This window comes from Oreochromis niloticus, linkage group LG4 (assembly GCF_001858045.2).
Source record: "Oreochromis niloticus isolate F11D_XX linkage group LG4, O_niloticus_UMD_NMBU, whole genome shotgun sequence".
NCBI classification, from domain to species: domain Eukaryota; kingdom Metazoa; phylum Chordata; class Actinopteri; order Cichliformes; family Cichlidae; genus Oreochromis; species Oreochromis niloticus.
Window position 1 is genome coordinate 16,912,546 of NC_031969.2, and position 16,710 is coordinate 16,929,255.

The window sequence follows — 16,710 nt, forward strand, 5'->3', positions numbered from 1 at the left end:
ACACCTTTACAGGTTCAGATTCATAACAAGCTCCCAACTATCTAACTGAAAAGAAGAAAACACACATTTTCAGTTACAAATGTTTCTCTCTGCTGTGTTTATTTAACTTGAATTATTGACAGACAGAAGTTAACTTTGTTATGGTATTAAAAATGTGGATTACGGTGACAGTGTACATGACATAAAGCAAAACAACAGACGGCACTGTAGCTTTAATACAGTTTGGTAAGGGATTTTCCCTAGCTGTTCTACGGGCATGCTTATGTTCATCAAAGGCATTGCGATCACATTACAGGTAATGAGACACCAAAATGCTTGTTCCCATCAATGCTCCTCCCCCGCATCTCCTCATGAGTTGCACCACTGAGAGGCCCTGGCCACAATAATACTTTCAGACACCCCCCTCGATCATTCATTTACATCTAGGTGAGAAATGAGCATGTAAAAATATCTGTGTGGTGTATGAGCTGCTTATTACAGGCTAATATTGATAGAAAAGACGTGATCTAATGCTGATTCCTATGATAGAGTTTAACCTCCTACCTTCTGTTTAAATGTTACCTATGCAATTGACAAGTTGGACTCCTTCTTCATGATTGTTTACATATTTGTAACCTTTACTGGGACCTATGATGTATATATTTTGGTTGTACTAAATTTGCCTCACTGCCTTTTTTTTTAACACAACATTGTCTACTATTTTGGAAACAAACAGCTTAGTTTGAAAATGTGTAACTTGTTGTCTTGTTTTCTTTTTTCCCCAGCCTGATTCCCTGCTCTTGTAATGGCCACTACAGGCTACGTAGGTGAGATCCAGCCAGCGGCCCAAACTCAGGGGACTGCTGTCACTGTCACAACGGGTCAACCTGATGCCAGCTCCACCCCTGTAACTGCCCCACAATTTTTGGCTGAGATTCAAACTACTGTGGCTGCTCCCACTGTGGTCACACCCACAGGCCAAACTACTCCCACAGAGCAAGCCCCTTCGATCACCACCCAAAAGCCCGCTGCTAGTCAGACCCAGTCCACAGTGCAAGCCCAGCCAGCTCAGACGCAGTATGTGACTGCAGAGATCCAGGGCTCCCCCACGCAGTCAGGAAATGCTCAGAGCACTCCACAGTACATCGTTGTTACCGTCACAGGTAAAGGCTTTCTGCACTAACAGTGCATGTGAACCCAATTAAATATTATATCATAACACAAGTGTCCTAGAAGTTCCTTGCTTCAGCCTGTGTAAATGTGTCTCTATCTGCCACCCCACAGTCATATAACACATCACAAATTAAGATCTGTTGGGACAAGGCCTGAAGTTAACCAGTCAGAGGTGTTTCACAATGGATGATCAGAATTTATCTTAAGGGTTTTTTAAGACTCATCCTTTTATTTGACAAAGCAGATTTGATTTATAAGGACGAAACCAAAAAGGGCGAGGCGTGGAGTTTAATGCACAGGTTCTAGGAGGTGAAGGTGAGTAAACTAGTAATTAGCTGCAGCAGAAATACCTGATTTTGCCCGACTTATTGAATTCGACTTGTACAGTCAAGTATTTGTAAAGGCTCAGGCAGACAAAAACGCTCGGCTCGCATACCGGATAATCCCAGTTTGGTATAAGGGTGTGTGGCGAATCAAGCAAAACTGTGTTACAGACCCGGTCTCACAGGCTTATCCTCTGTGGTCAATTTTAATTGTGTCCTGGATCTTTTACTAAATAAAAATAAGATTCAGGCTAATACATTTTCGTAGCTTTTTGGCTTTTCTTTGGGGGGCTTCTTTGGGCAACTGTGTAAACAATGCAAGTATTTGGTTTCTTTAAAGTAGGGGAGACCGGGGATAGTTGTAACATTTTTGACATTTCTGTCTGTAAATTGGAGCTCTTTTAAGGTAGTGGATTCAAAATGTAATGCAAAGTATTTACATGTCTCTGCTATTAAATAGTGCAGCTATTTTCTCTGCAGCACAATTACCCATTGCATGGTATGGTCTCAAACACAAAGAGTGAAATGTTACAATTAACCCCATAGTCTGGGTTAGTTGTAACATATCCTGGGATGAAATGTAACACAGTGAAATAAGGGTACTGGCAAAACATTAACATGCAATCTTTTTTATTCAACACATGAATGCACTTAGAGCCATTTATGTAGCTATGTGTGTGTGACAGAATGCAGAAATCTAGCTTTTGAACATATTCCAACCCCCCAAAAAAGACAAATGATGGAATTTTCTGCAACTGAATATTTCATTCATTTTGGTTGGTCTTCCTTGAGTTTGGCCTCATTGGCTCAGTGGGCATTATAACCTACAACTCTTGCACCAACTTTTGAACATAACAATGAAGCTGAAAAAATGTAGTTGTGCACCAGCATCGCAATTCCATTACTTTTTATCATGGCTTACCTTGGTGTGGTTTGCAAAGTGCTTCAGAAAGATGAGGAAATCTGTTTCTTGCATCCATCCTGATTTATTTCCACTACCAATACTTCCTACTGGTCCATCTCTGACACAGTGGTCTGCATAATGTATGTGTGGGAACACAAACAGTGGAGGAATTGTGTTGCCAATGGCATTAACCGCATATACAAAGGCGACCAGTGAACCTCTCTCTGCTGATGCCGTTGCCCCAACTTGTTTAATATAAGTTAAAGTAATTGTGTGGTAAGTTGTAACATCTGCATTATTGTTACAACTAACCCAGACTGTTGCTGTTACAACTGACCCAGACTCCTATAGCCATGAACTAGCTAAGATTACAGCCAACGGCTAAAACATTAGCACTAAAGACCTACACAGAATATATCCCCATAGACATACAAATAACATAATTTAAGTTTGATGAGTTTAACTGCAAAGCAGATAATGCTATTAGAAATTGAAATAAAGTAGAAAAACTTACTTTTTGGCATACAAATTACTTTTTTTCGTGTTAAATTGTCTGTGTTTGACAAAATGTGCTGATTTTTCACATGTGATAGCAGAACTGAATTGGGCATGCACAGGATGAATCACATCATTTTAAACTTAGCCCTGATTGGAGAAATTGGAAGTGTTACAACTGACCCACGTTACAACTATCCCCGGTCTCCCCTACTTGCACGGGTAGTAATAGTAATGTGGGGAGACACCTTAACATTTCTGGTATGTGTCTTTAAAAGATGTTTTTAAAAAAAAAAATTCCTATCATTAGTTTTCATAAAGGTTTTTCAAGCAAAAAATTGACAAATAATTAAGTGCAAATGTTTTTTTTAGGTGGGGAGATTTTTAATTTGTGCATACTTTTACATGTTTAAAGACATGATTTTATCTGCTTTATTACACCATTAGTGTTACCACTTTATTATTAATCAGCTGTAACAAGAGATGAGAGGCAGTGTATGATCAGCTTAATGAAGTAGAAATAATATCACTAATTTGTGCAGATACTAAGATACCCTCTTTATCTTTCAGAGGGTTCCCTTCACTCGAATGACAGTGTGTCAGACTCCAGTCCACCTCCAGCTGTGGTGCAGACTGGAGTCCCCACACAAGTTGTTCAGCAGGTGCAGACAGCTCAGCAGGTAAAATTTGCACACATACACAGTTATGTTCGGTTATGTTATGTTGTTTTCTTTGCTCTTGAATCTTCTCTTCATCTCAATAGAGGTCAGTGGTGCAGGCCACCTCCCAGATTGCTAAAACTGAGCCAGGCACACAGCTCAGCGTCACCAGTCTACAGCCTGTCCACATCACCCAGGAGGTAACCCAACACCGCATTGGAGTTTGTCAGTGGTGATGGCATATGCGTGATGTCTGAAAATAACTTATGCTTTCACTAACCAGTGCATAAAAGCGAGCAAGTCATCGCAGCTTCACTTCACTAAATGTGTGATCAATGTGACTTGTGATGCGTACAAAACTTTGCTACTTCCTTGTGTTTTGGCTCAGTATTAGTCAGCTCATTGTTTTTGTGGTCAAATCTGCAACTTTTCAGCTTCCCCTTACAACGGAGGTGACTGGTTTAGTCAGGGATAGGAAACTAGAAGACTGGCAGCTGCGTCATGAGGCTGAGGAGTCAGTCTGCCTTGCAGACTGCGTAAGCGGCTGCTGCTGCAAACCCGTCTACCTCCCCGTCTACCTCCCCTTGAATGAGTATTGGCAGCCACTGCACATGCTCTCTGTGCATGCTGAGAGAGAGATAGGCCACCCTTCCATCCTCAGCTCAGGTCCCAATCAGCCACCTCTGCACACAGCAACCGCCGCTTTCCAAGTAGGTCAGGGACACGAGGGAATCTGCTGCTATAAAGATGAGTGGACAGAGAAGCTGACTGTATAAGAAATGTTTGTAGTGCAAAAACAAGGCCGGACATGAAAGATATTAAGATTCTAAAGGATGAAGAGTTGATGTGGTTCAACAAGATGGCCGAGGATTTATTGGATTTTGGTGTTTGTGTGTGTGTCTGTGTGTGTGCGCTCACTCCTTAGGTCCAGCAGCAGCTCACATCAGTGCCAGTGCAACATGTGTACACCAATCAAGTGCAGTATGTGGAAGGAGGAGAAAACAACTACACCACCAGCACCATGTTAGAATGAAACTCATTTTCTAACCCTTGTCCACACGGAGCTTTTGTTTTCTTTTTCTTACTTCTTTGCTCGGCTGCTTGGTTTTGTAACCTATCTTTGCATGTCTCTCATCCAGTCGCTCCGGCACCTTCCCTTACACCGACACCCCTTTGTACACCCAGACCACCGCCGCTCCATATTATGAAGGTCAGCCGACTTCCGGCGCCCAGCCCTCCACGCCCGGCACACCTCTGACTGTGTCCGTGACAGCCGGCACCACAGCGGGCGTATCGATGTTTGTGGCCCAGCCTACCACTGCGGCGGGGGGAGGGGCCACAGTGGTGACGGCAGGCGGCACGACCAACGGGGCCGGAGAAGGGGCAGGGACCAACGGCGGCGCGGCAGGCAGTTATGTGATCCAGGGGGTTACATGCTGGGCAGCGGCGGCAGCAGCAGCAGCAGCGGGTCGGCAGCTGGCAACAGTCAGAACTACTCACACACCGCCCGCGCCTCTCCGGCCACTGTGAGTATTACAGAGGGCGAGGAGAGTAGTGTGCCGTCGGCAGACAAGAAGGTATGCAGAGGCGCCAAGCGCAGGAATTTCTTCTCGTTCTGTTCTCATCCACACAACCCCCCCTTTTGGTGGCGCACACTGATGACGTCATAGTTTGAGTTTTGTCAAAGTGGAAAACACAAGTGAACAATTTGGAGATTAGGAGCACAAAAATGTTAGCTGAAATTTTATTTATTTATTTATTTATTTTTTGCTTTAACTGTGATTTCCTCAAAGAAAACAAAACCATGACCTCATCATTTTCATACCATTGCAGTGCATGTAATGAGGGGCATTTTTAATTTGCCTGAAATGCCTTGACACTATACTGTTCATCCCAAATTCATCATATCGAACCCCCATATGATGGCGATAACCAAAACATGTCTGGCCGGCATCCCATCAGTACTCCAGGTCATTGATTCATTGCATACCAAAGTTGTATGCCACGGCACGCAAACAGATGTATTTGTGTTTTCATTCCTGAATGACAGACGGACAGTAAATGCGAATGGATTTGCGTTTGTATAGTACAACTACTAGAGAAATGTGTGTGTGTGTGTTTGTGCATGTCATGTACATGTATCTGTTCAAAGGTGTGATATGTGTGCTAATAGTTGTGCATTTATCTGTTGCGCTATGTTTTTCCTATCTGTATATACTGGCTTTGCTAACTGCACCAGCTATTTTCTTTGTTTCGTTGCCTGTGTGTCAGGTACAGTGGTTGCTGGACAACTATGAGACAGCTGAAGGAGTGAGTCTGCCCCGTTCCACCCTTTACTGCCACTACTTGCTGCACTGCCAGGAGCAGAAGCTAGAACCTGTTAATGCTGCATCATTCGGGAAACTCATAAGATCTGTGTTCATGGGGCTACGCACACGGCGTCTGGGCACTCGGTAAGATGTGTAGTCACCCAAACTTAGGTCTCATAGGGTGAAAAATATATTTGCAACCCATTTATATCCATTAGTAAAGGCGCACAAGAGAGGTGAAGAAGACAGGACAGGCAGGGTCGAGTGGGTGGAGCCAAATGTTAAGGGTTTGTGAAGGAAAATATTTACAAGTTGGTAGAGGGAACTTCTATGATTTATGGCTTTGAGATGGTGATGCTGACAAAAAGACAGGAGGCAGAGCTGCTAGGATTCAATTGATAGTGGGAGAGGGACAACTTAAGTTGAGTGGTTTTGAAAGTTAGAAAGGCAAGGCTAAGATGGTTTGAACATCTGCAGAGGAGGGATAGTGAATATATTGAACAAAAGATTTTGAAGATGGAGCTGCCAGGCAGGAGGAAAAGAGGAAGACCACAGAGGAGAGATCAGGCAAACACATTACACATTCCATTGTGGCCTTTTCTGCTGCAGTGATGCATGTCAAGAGCTAAACGCTCTAGTCCTCTATTCATTTCACCAGATACCAGTAGTCTCCATGTAACTGACGTGTGTAATGCTATGCATGCACACACCAATCAGGCATAAGATTTGACTACTGACAGGTAAAGTGAATATCACTGATTATCTCTTCACCGTGGCGCCTGTTAGTGGGTGGGATATATCAGGAAGCAAGTGAACATTTTGTCTTCAAAGTTGATGTGTTTAAAGCAAGAAGCATAAGCGTTTCACTGAGTTTCACAAGGGCCAAACTGTAATGGCTAGACAACTGGGTTGGAGCTGGGTTGTTATCAGTCTCCAGTGGTAAGCATCTATGAAAAGTGGTCCAAGGAAGGAACAATAGTGAACCACTGTTATGATGACAGTATCATGGGCGGCCAAAGCTGATCCTTGTGGTCCGATGCAGCCATGGTACCGTTCCTGTAGCTTAATCCTGGTTCTGATGGAAAGGTGCCAGAATGCACTGTGCATCACAGCTTGTTGTGTGTGGGGCTGCATAGCCACAGTACACCCTTTCATGGAAACAGTACTCCCTGACAGCTGTGGCCTCCTTCAGCAGAATAACATGCTCTGGTTGGTTTGAGGTTTGAGGAGCACAGCAACAATTTTGAGGTGTTGACTTGGCCTCCAAATTCCCAAGAATTTGGATTGTGCTAGTTAAACAAGTGCGATCCATGTAGGCCGCACCTCGCAACTTACAGGACTTAAAGGATCTGTTGCTAAACCCTTGGTGCCAAATACCACAGCACACCTTCAGGGCTCTAGTGGAGCCCAAGCCTCAACATATCAGGGCTGTTTTAGCAGAAAAAGGGGGGACCAACACAATATTAGGCAGGTGGTCATATGTTATGCTTGATTGGTGTACCTTAAATTAGTTTCCAGCAGAATGCTGTTTTTTGTGTTGTTTTGTTTTTAATTTTTCTACGAACATCTATAAAGCTCTCTGGAGCACTGCAAAATGCTTGCCTTGTGTAGGAAGACATGTGGGTAGCGATGAAGACAGACAGCATGTGTGTGGGAGAGGGAGTGAGTGAGTGAGTGAGCTAGTGAAATGACTTTTTGAAAGTATTTGGTGCTGTGGGTGCAATTACTTTGTGTTTTATGAAATTCTAATTCAGTGTATAGTAAGACTATACATGTGGCTTGGATGGAGTTAACATAGATTTAAACAGACAGCATAAACACTATGCTCTAGAGTTAGGCTCTTTTCAAAAAAAAAAAAATGTAAAACCACATTTGTCTTCCTGTTAGGGGTAATTCTAAATACCACTATTATGGGCTGAGAATCAAAGCGGGCTCTTCTCTTCTCCGGCTGATGGAAGACCAACAACACCTGGCTATGAGGCAACAGCCGTTCTCACAGAAACAGAGGTATCCACAGAAATGTTTACACATTCAAGCGCATCTTCTCTATCATTACACAGTTGACCTTTTTTCCATCTCATACGGTTTTTGCCACTGGCTCCTGTTTTTTCTCCATCTCTCACACCACGTCTTCCATTCGTCCCGCGGCTCCGGGCATCTGCTGCTCTTATTATGAGACTGAATTACAATTTCATTTCACTTCATTATTTATCACCTTTGTCTAGACATGAATGCCTGATGTGCTTTTTCCCTCCCTACCTATCAGGTTGAAGCCTGTTCATAAAGTGGAAGGAATGACCAATGGGACGGCAGCAGGAGCAGGTCAGCAGCAGCAACAGCAGCAGGGATCGGGCCATGTGGATATCAGCACCCAGGTTCAGCAGTACCAACAGTTCCTTGGTGAGCTTAGTAAACAATGAACACACTTGTTAGTGAGTGCTGCTTTTTTTTAAATGTTAATTGGGTTGAGTCACAAGAGTGAGCAAGCAAAATATTCTTCTAAGCTCTCAGGGCCTGTTGTGAGGACCTTGCATTACATTATGTGGTTGTTTAGAGTGCTGTGCCTGACACAGCACCAGTCTTTGAACTTGTTTTTCCCTGTGAAATAAATTGTTAATTTGGCCTGACAAAGTGTGTCTCCTCATCTTTAGGTTTTAGGCTTTTTGGGAAGCCTTCATTTTTATTAGCAACAAGACCTCCATGCCCTGTTAACAGACTGTCAAATCCAGTAACAGAATCTGCTCTAACAGTGTATTACAAGTGTATAAGGCATGGTTTCCTATTTATGTAAGCATATAGCACACAGGCCTATGCTTACGCTGCTGTGTTTACTGCATTTGAATTGCGTAGTTCCTTTGTTTGATAGCATGATGGGATTTTTACACCTGATATATGTTTAACATTTCTATATGGTGCTGTGCTGGCTGTGCAGTGGTTAACACTCAGAGCCTCACAGCAAGGATGTTCAATTTCATCACCAGGACAGGATCTTTCTGTGTGGAGTTTGCAGGTTGTCCCCGTGTTTGTCTAAATTGCCCATAGGTGCGAATGGTTGTCTATGTCTATGGTTGTCTATGTCTATGTGTTAGCCCTGCAACACACGAGTGACCTGTCCAGGGTGTACTCCACCTCTTGCCCTAAGACAGCTGGAATAGCCCCCCCCCAACCCTGAATTGGATAAGTGGAAGAGAGTGGACGGATGGCTATTTCTATGTGTGTAAGGCAGCATGGTAGTTAGCACTGTTGCCTCACAGCAAAAAGGTCCTGGGTTTGAATCTAGCATATTTGGTCGTGGCCTTTCTTTGTGGAGTCTGAATGTTCTCCCCGTGTTTGCGTGGGTTCTCTCTGGGTACTCTGGCTTCCTTCCACAGTCCAAACACATGCAGTTAGAGGGGCTCGGTTAACTGGTGATTCTAAATTAGCCATAGGTGTGAATGTGAGTTTAAATGGTTGTCTCTTTGTGTGTTAGCCTGTGACAGACTGGCAATCTGTCCAGGTTTGTTTGAGACCTACCCGCTTATCCAATTCAAGACCCTGAATTGGATAAGCAGAAGGAAATGGATGGACGGATTATATATTTAAGATAAGATAAGATAAGATGGCCTTTATTAGTCCCACAGGTGGGAAATTTGTTTTGTTACAGCAAAAGTGCAAAGTTATGTAGCAGAAATTAGAAAACACTGGAATGCAATAAAATACAATAAAATAAAATAAAATACTATATACAATAGAATAAAATAGAATAGAATAATATATACAATAGAATAAAATAGAAATACAAATACTATATACAACTGAGTAGGAAAATACAAAAACACAACTTCGTCAGAAGTTATGTTTTTAATCTGAACATAATGTAAAAAGACAATCTCATTACCAACATTTAAATGCCACATCCCTCCTACTATGAGCTAAACCAGAAGAGGCATCCATCTAAGCACATTTAGTGGCATTCACATAAATGTTGATTACCCTGTGCAGTTAATGGGATTTCTCTCTGAGTATCCACTGTTCCTTTGTCCTGTGTCCAGATGCATCCAGAGCTCTCCCAGAGTTCCCAGAGATCGATCTCCAGGGGAAGTCTCTGCCAGAGGGCATTGAGCTGGAGCACATAAAGAGCTTTCAGCTGCTGTACAGAGAACACTGTGAGGTAACCAAAACTGGAACCCACTGACTATTTACTGAAGTTTTTCCTTTGTGTGTAGTTCCTTTCTGTGAATCACTGGAGGACTACTCTAAGTCAAATTACACCAATTATAACCCTTTAGTGGGAAAAACTGACTGTAATTTGATCAAAATGTCAAGTTCTTAAAGATGTTGTGGTGAAGATGAGTTTTAAGGTTAGGAAGACCACATTGAAAGTAAAGTCCAGAAATGCTGAACACTGTTTTCCTCTCCTTTGTTCCTCCAGTTGCCCCCCCACCCCCGATAATCTATTTGTCCTCAGTCTTCGATTCTTCGATGTATGGATTCTTTTCTTTCCATTCTTTCAGGCTATTCTCGATGTGATGGTTAACCTGCAGTTTACCCTGGTGGAGACTCTGTGGAAGACCTTCTGGAGGTTCAGCCAAAGTCAGGCCGGAGATGCCACGTTGGCCGTGTGAGTGATTGTACTCCACAGGCAGGCATTCATTCAAGATCCAGATTGTGTCCTAAGATAGTAAAAACATTTGTCTGTTGCCGTAGCATTACTATTTCCATACAAACTGTGTGTGCGTGTGTGTGCGCCTCGGCAGTCATGATGAGTCAGAGAAGCGTCTCCCTAAGTCCTGCCTGGTGTTGCTGTGCAAGTATGAGCCAGTGCTGCGCTGGAGCCGCGACTGTGACAACAGCCTCTACCAGGGCCTGGTGGAAATCCTCATCCCTGATGTCCTCAGACCCATCCCCAGTAAGGCTCTATAGGAAGACTGATTATGTAGTGAACCATGTACGCATGCTTGTCCATGCCTAAAGAGTGTGTTTATACAAATAAAGAGCTATTCCTAAAACTCAGCGCCAATTTGATGTTGTTAAAATGAGCCAACTAGGGAGCAAAGATCCTCCTGACAGTCTTTTGGATGTGTAGTGAAAAAATACACTGTTTTCCATCACGTGTACCCACTGCGCTGCCCTTACTGGCAGCTACACTTATTTCTTCTGGTTTTGGTTACAGTTTTAGTCAGGCTTTAACTTTTAAGACCTCCAACAGTTCCCTTTTGAATATTCGTCATTTTCTTTCCCATCACATTGCTGCCAAAGAAAAAAATGTTCCACATCCACATAATGTGGACACAAGTCTGGTTATTCAGCTGTAATGCCAAAAAGAAAATAAATAAAAATTGAAAAATCTTTGACCAGCAGAAACTTGGCTAATTGTCTAGGCATTAGCTAATCGTTTTCCCACTCTAGCAGTGACAGACCCATTTCTGCCCACAGGTGCCTTAACTCAAGCCATTCGCAACTTTGCCAAGAGCCTGGAGAGCTGGCTGACCAATGCCATGATGAACATCCCTGAGGAAATGGTCCGCATCAAGGTAAAGCCCTCCATTATTAGCTTGGCGCTGATGGAACCGCTTGTTTTCTGAGCCACGGAGCAAACAGTCTCTTCAGGCATGACAAAACCATCGCCTTATTGGGTGGGACTCTAAGCTCAGACATTATTAGATTTTTGTGAGCAGGAGCTAGAGTTGAATTTATATAAAAGCTCTGTGGTGCAGCTTTTGTGAAGAAGGGAAAAAAGAAGTTCCATCAAAGTCAATAAATGATAGCAGATGTGAGCAGCTATCACAGAAAACATCTGTTATATACGGATATATGTGAAAATATTGATATGCATCTTTTTCTGACCCGTCGTCTTCCTCCTCTCTCAGGTCACATCAGCCAATGCTTTTGCTCAGACCCTGCGCCGCTACACCAGTCTGAACCACCTGGCCCAGGCAGCCCGCGCTGTCCTCCAGAACACGGCTCAGATCAATCAGATGCTGTCCGACCTTAACCGCGTCGACTTTGCCAACGTCCAGGTCGGTTCAGTGTCTAGCAGCATTCTCGTTACATTATATTGTCAGTGGTTGAATGCCGCTTTGGTTTTGCAACTGACTCTGTAGCTTGTGGTTACACTGAGGTTTCATGTGTTATTTGTTTATCCACCTTCCGTCATAGTGTCTCTTTTTTTATTTTACTGTTCAGGAAGCTCACTTGCTTTTTCTAAGAAACTGCTTCTTCCGCCTGGGTATACGTTCAGATACTGAACAGTAAACTTAGTACTAGTGCGTAGTTTAAGCTCCATCATCTGCTGCTGTTTGTAAATATAAGGTCATCCAGCCTCTTTTACTGGTGCAGATGTGACTGCCCTATAATGACACTTTGCCTTTTTCTCCCTGTTGGTGCTTTTGTAGGAGCAGGCTTCATGGGTGTGCCGGTGCGAAGACCGTGTGGTCCAGCGGCTCGAGCAGGACTTCAAGCTGACCCTCCAGCAGCAGAACTCACTGGAGCAGTGGGCCGCCTGGCTTGACGGTGTGGTCTCCCAGGTCCTAAAGCCCTACCAACACAGCCCTGCCTTCCCTAAAGCCGCCAAGCTCTTTCTGCTCAAGTGGTCCTTTTACAGGTGGGGAGCAGTCCGAAAGAATGAATTCCAAGTTCTGCCTCTCCTAACCTTTCCCAAGTCCATTTTTATTTGTGTTGATAGATTTGCTTTGGTTGGATCTTTATCGAGCTGAAGTATACAGGGCTAAAATGACCTTTGTCAGTTTGCATTATTTTTTGTGATGTTGTATTCAGTTTGAGCTGCAGGCTTTAGTCCTGAAGTTAAAACAAACCTAGTCTGTGCTCTGTTAAGTCATCGCTAACTGTAATAATCACAAGATAATCATCGAAACTGTCCAAATTTTTTATCTTAAATAACTGGATTTTTTTAAATTAACAAAACAAGAGAGCAGTTTAAAAAGTGATAACCAGGACAAGGACATAGAATACTTACAATAACAACACAAACTAGAAGACAATCACTAGGATAGTAGAGATAAAAGGATGAGTGTAGTACTCATAATAACCATATTCCTGAATAAATGCTAAAAGTAACAAATGATAACAGTAACAATAATCCTCATCCACCTCTATGCTGTAATCATAATTATGCATCCATATACCTTCCTGTGCACATATGCCATAGTGATTAAAAAAAAAAAAAATTATATATATATATATATATATATATATATATATATATATATATATATATGTGTATATATGTGTATATATATATATATATATATATATATATATATATATATATATATATATATATATATATATGTGTATATATGTATATATATATATATATATATATATATATATATATATATATATATATATATATATGTATATATATATATATGTGTGTTATATATGTATGTATATATATATGTATATATGTATGTATATATATATATGTGTGTGTGTGTGTGTGTGTGTGTGTGTGTGTGTGTGTGTGTGAGTGCACAGGACCCTCAAGCTCCTAGGCCTCTGGTAGGGACATGAGCTTGAAGGATAAAGATAAAGAAGGATAAAGGGCGAGTGGGGAATTTAATTTATTTATTTATATAAATATATATTAAACCATGCTCATCCCATAAGCAGGGTCTTAGTCAAGCAGGTCATTACAAGTCAGTTGCCATTCATTTGCTTCCTTTGGAGACTGGATGGAAATCCGAAGGCTCTGAATCGCTCTCAGACCTGTCTGGAATAAATAGCAGAGTCGAAATTTAAAATCCACACCACCCCACATCACACAGCTCTATTGAAGGAACTTATCAAATACTCAAATTGAGTAAATAAGTTGCGATTAGTGAGAAATCACCGACTCGACTCGTGGTGTCAACCTTGTCCCAGTAAAGCAATGAGATAGAGAAAAAAAGCAGTTTCTGTTTGTAAGTAAGAGAAGTGGTACATGTATAATCGTGGCTTGTTTCCCCATTTCTGCTCCTTAGTTCCATGGTAATCAGAGACCTCACCCTGCGGAGTGCCGCCAGTTTCGGATCCTTTCACCTGATTCGTCTGCTATACGACGAGTACATGTACTACCTTATCGAGCACAGAGTGGCCCAGGCTAAAGGAGAGACCCCCATTGCTGTTATGGGAGAGGTATCAACATACACGGATCCAGAAATGCAAATACATTCATATAATAGTGTAAGCCACATTTACACCACTAACCAAATCCCCTCTTGCCATTAGTTTGCCAGCTTAGGCCGGGGTCTGAACCAGCTGGATCCGGATAAAGGTCTGCACTGTTTCTGCTGTAGCTCGTCTTGATTGACCCGTGCTCTAAGCTTTGCTTGTAACCATCTCTGTTATGCTGTCTGTTGTAGAAGAAGAAGAAGAAGAGGAGGAGGAGAGTGATGAAGAAGGTCAGGAGCTGTCCCTTCCCTCCGACGGGGCCGTGCTCGGAGAGGAGTCTCTGGAGCCGCCTGCCAAGCTGGCCAGAACTGACCAGAGAGTTCTCTTCGCCACTGGGTCAGCTGACAACTAGCCGCAGTGTAAATGACACGTGCCGATCTCACAGACACGCACGCCGATGTACAAAGAACAGTAATTTATACCCCCTGACACCTGTATATAGATCTTGTTGACGTGCGCCCGCGTGCACTCTCGCTGCATACTGTTCTGATTGCATGCGGTGCTCAGGCGCACGCAATCAAAACAAACTCAAGTCAGTAACTGCTGCTGCCCGGATGGCACAACCACCTGTCGCCACCATTGATTACACCCACAGTCAGTGGCGTTTTGTAACAGGACGTGGCTTCAGAAACTCGGGGTCTCTTGATGCAGAGAGGACCTTCTGTTGTATGAATCTGTAAAAACAAAACAAACTAAAGCCAGGCACTTCTTTTCGTTTATCTCCTCATCGCGCCGTAGCCTCGCCGTTTTTCCCTCTCATCGCTGTAAAACTAATGCTCGCCCTCCCACCACTGTCACTGCCGTATCAAAGTGGTCTTTAAAAGGTACTGCGGGGTGTGTGTGTGTGTGTGTTTGGAGCGGACTGTAAGCGGTGTTTGAATTTAGTCACTACATCATTTACCGCTTTGTGGGAGCGTAGGGGGTTTTTTGTTGTTGTTTTTTTTTCTTAAAGACAGCAGGCGACTTTTTTGTGTGTGTCAGCTTGTACGAGCACTGTGGTCACGCCGCTCTGCTGTTATTTGTAGAGGCCGAGTGAATGCGTTTCCCCGGTCGTGCGCGTCTGTTTGCGTGACTCATTCCGAGTGGTGACTGTTGTGTAGATATTTTCTAGAGCATTCATGGTTTGATTTTGTTTTTTTTGATGGTGTGTGCAGATTTCCTGTGTGATTCACCTGTTAAAAGGAAAAAAAAAGAAAAAAAGAAAAGTTCTCGTGTTCTCGGAGTGCCTACCTCAGCTGCCACAAACACTTGTAAAGATGAAGCTCCAGCTGTGAAGTAGGAACTCCTGTTAGTTGCTGCAAAAAAAAAATCCTCTCTTTTTTTTCTTTTTTTAAACAAGAACATCTGGTTCCCACGAGAGAGAGAGAAGTGCCGTACGTGTACCATAGTTTATGTTTAAGTGCTTCAATCCTATCCACCCATTAAGTTCCTCTGTGGCCTCATTTGCCCTTGACTCGTTATGTTTTTGCCTTATTTCATTCTGTTTTTGGTTTTTTCCTCACATTTGTGTGTTTTCGGGTGCCAAACCGGTTTGCTTTGATCCTCGCTGATTTTTCTTTCTTTCTTTCTTTTGTGTTTTTAAGAACTGTGCCTGAGTAAGAACGGTGATATACTTATATTCTACTGTATATTTATCCACTATTTTGAATTTCGTTGTCACTAAGTGAACCTCTTGTGCAGTGTACGGTGCTGTGTTGTCACACATTGTAAGCGACCCTCGTGTGCATTATTGATTTGTGATTGTACGTTCGGTTATCGATCCTCTTTCATATCTGATGACTTTTCCACTCACAGGCTAAGTAAGGCCCTGCCTCTTTGCACATGTTGACTTTATTGTCTTTAAAGTTTTTTTTGTTTGTCCCCCCCCCTCACTTTCTGGGAGGTGTTTTTTTTTTTTTTTTTTTTAAACGGTGAGATGGAGGCGTCGGATTTCACGCAAATGTCTCTCACCCTTTCGGTGAGATTCAGAGAAATCGACCAAAGGTGAGAGATCTGCTCGGCCCTCCACCACCGCTCATCTCATTCCCCTCGTCTCACTGTGTTTTTTTTCTCACTCTCATGCCCGATGGCTTTGTTTTGCTTCTAAAACACTGTTCATGGAGATCGGTTGTCATATTTCTTTTTCATTTCTGTCAATACTGTCTATAAATAGCAGTGCGTGTTTTTTCACAGGCATTGCCAGCCTCAAACCAGCACATCATCCTTTATACAAAGTCTAGCGCTACCACAGCTGAGTACATATCACTCCAGTCTTTTAATGATCTACAGCGTACAGAATGGCCATTGTTTACCCAGTAAAAAAGGAAAAAAAATGTTCGTCATTTTTATAGTGCGTTGTTTCTTATGTACAAAACAAAATGAGAAAAAAAAAAAGATGTTCAGTGGCAGTGTTTTCTGAATTTTGGTCTGCTCTAAGTATGACTGTGCCTTTGGAGGTGGTAGAATGCAATTCAGATGTTTTTAATTTTAAAGATATAAATTAAAGAATTTTTAAAATTACACCGGATATCTCTCGTGGGTTTCTGAGTCTGATTTGATCATCTCTGTAGTCATTACCAGTGTAAGGGCGGCGGTTACTGTCTGAAAAACAGACACATTCTTATTAAATTTGACACCCTTGGCTGAAAAAAACAAGACTGTGACTTCCTGGGCCACGCTCACATGAACACACTCGTCTGTTACCACTTCTGCTGCTGTAATCTAAATAAAACACT

The 16,710-nt window shown here is 42.6% G+C and overlaps 1 protein-coding gene across 1 annotated transcript; it reads left to right on the forward strand.

The window, feature by feature from the left end:
- The first annotated feature begins 61 nt into the window (after nt 1-61).
- Nucleotides 62-16,498, forward strand: rfx1a (regulatory factor X, 1a (influences HLA class II expression)). Its single transcript, XM_025906948.1, is given in 19 exon segments — nt 62-295; nt 765-1,142; nt 3,445-3,554; nt 3,638-3,733; nt 4,459-4,556; nt 4,673-4,953; nt 4,956-5,110; nt 5,805-5,986; nt 7,730-7,849; nt 8,109-8,242; nt 9,874-9,992; nt 10,336-10,442; nt 10,579-10,730; nt 11,258-11,355; nt 11,692-11,841; nt 12,217-12,425; nt 13,807-13,960; nt 14,054-14,099; nt 14,188-16,498. Coding segments are annotated over 18 exon segments (2,730 nt in total). The 5' UTR covers nt 62-295; nt 765-784; the 3' UTR covers nt 14,349-16,498.
- The last annotated feature ends 212 nt before the right edge of the window (nt 16,499-16,710 follow it).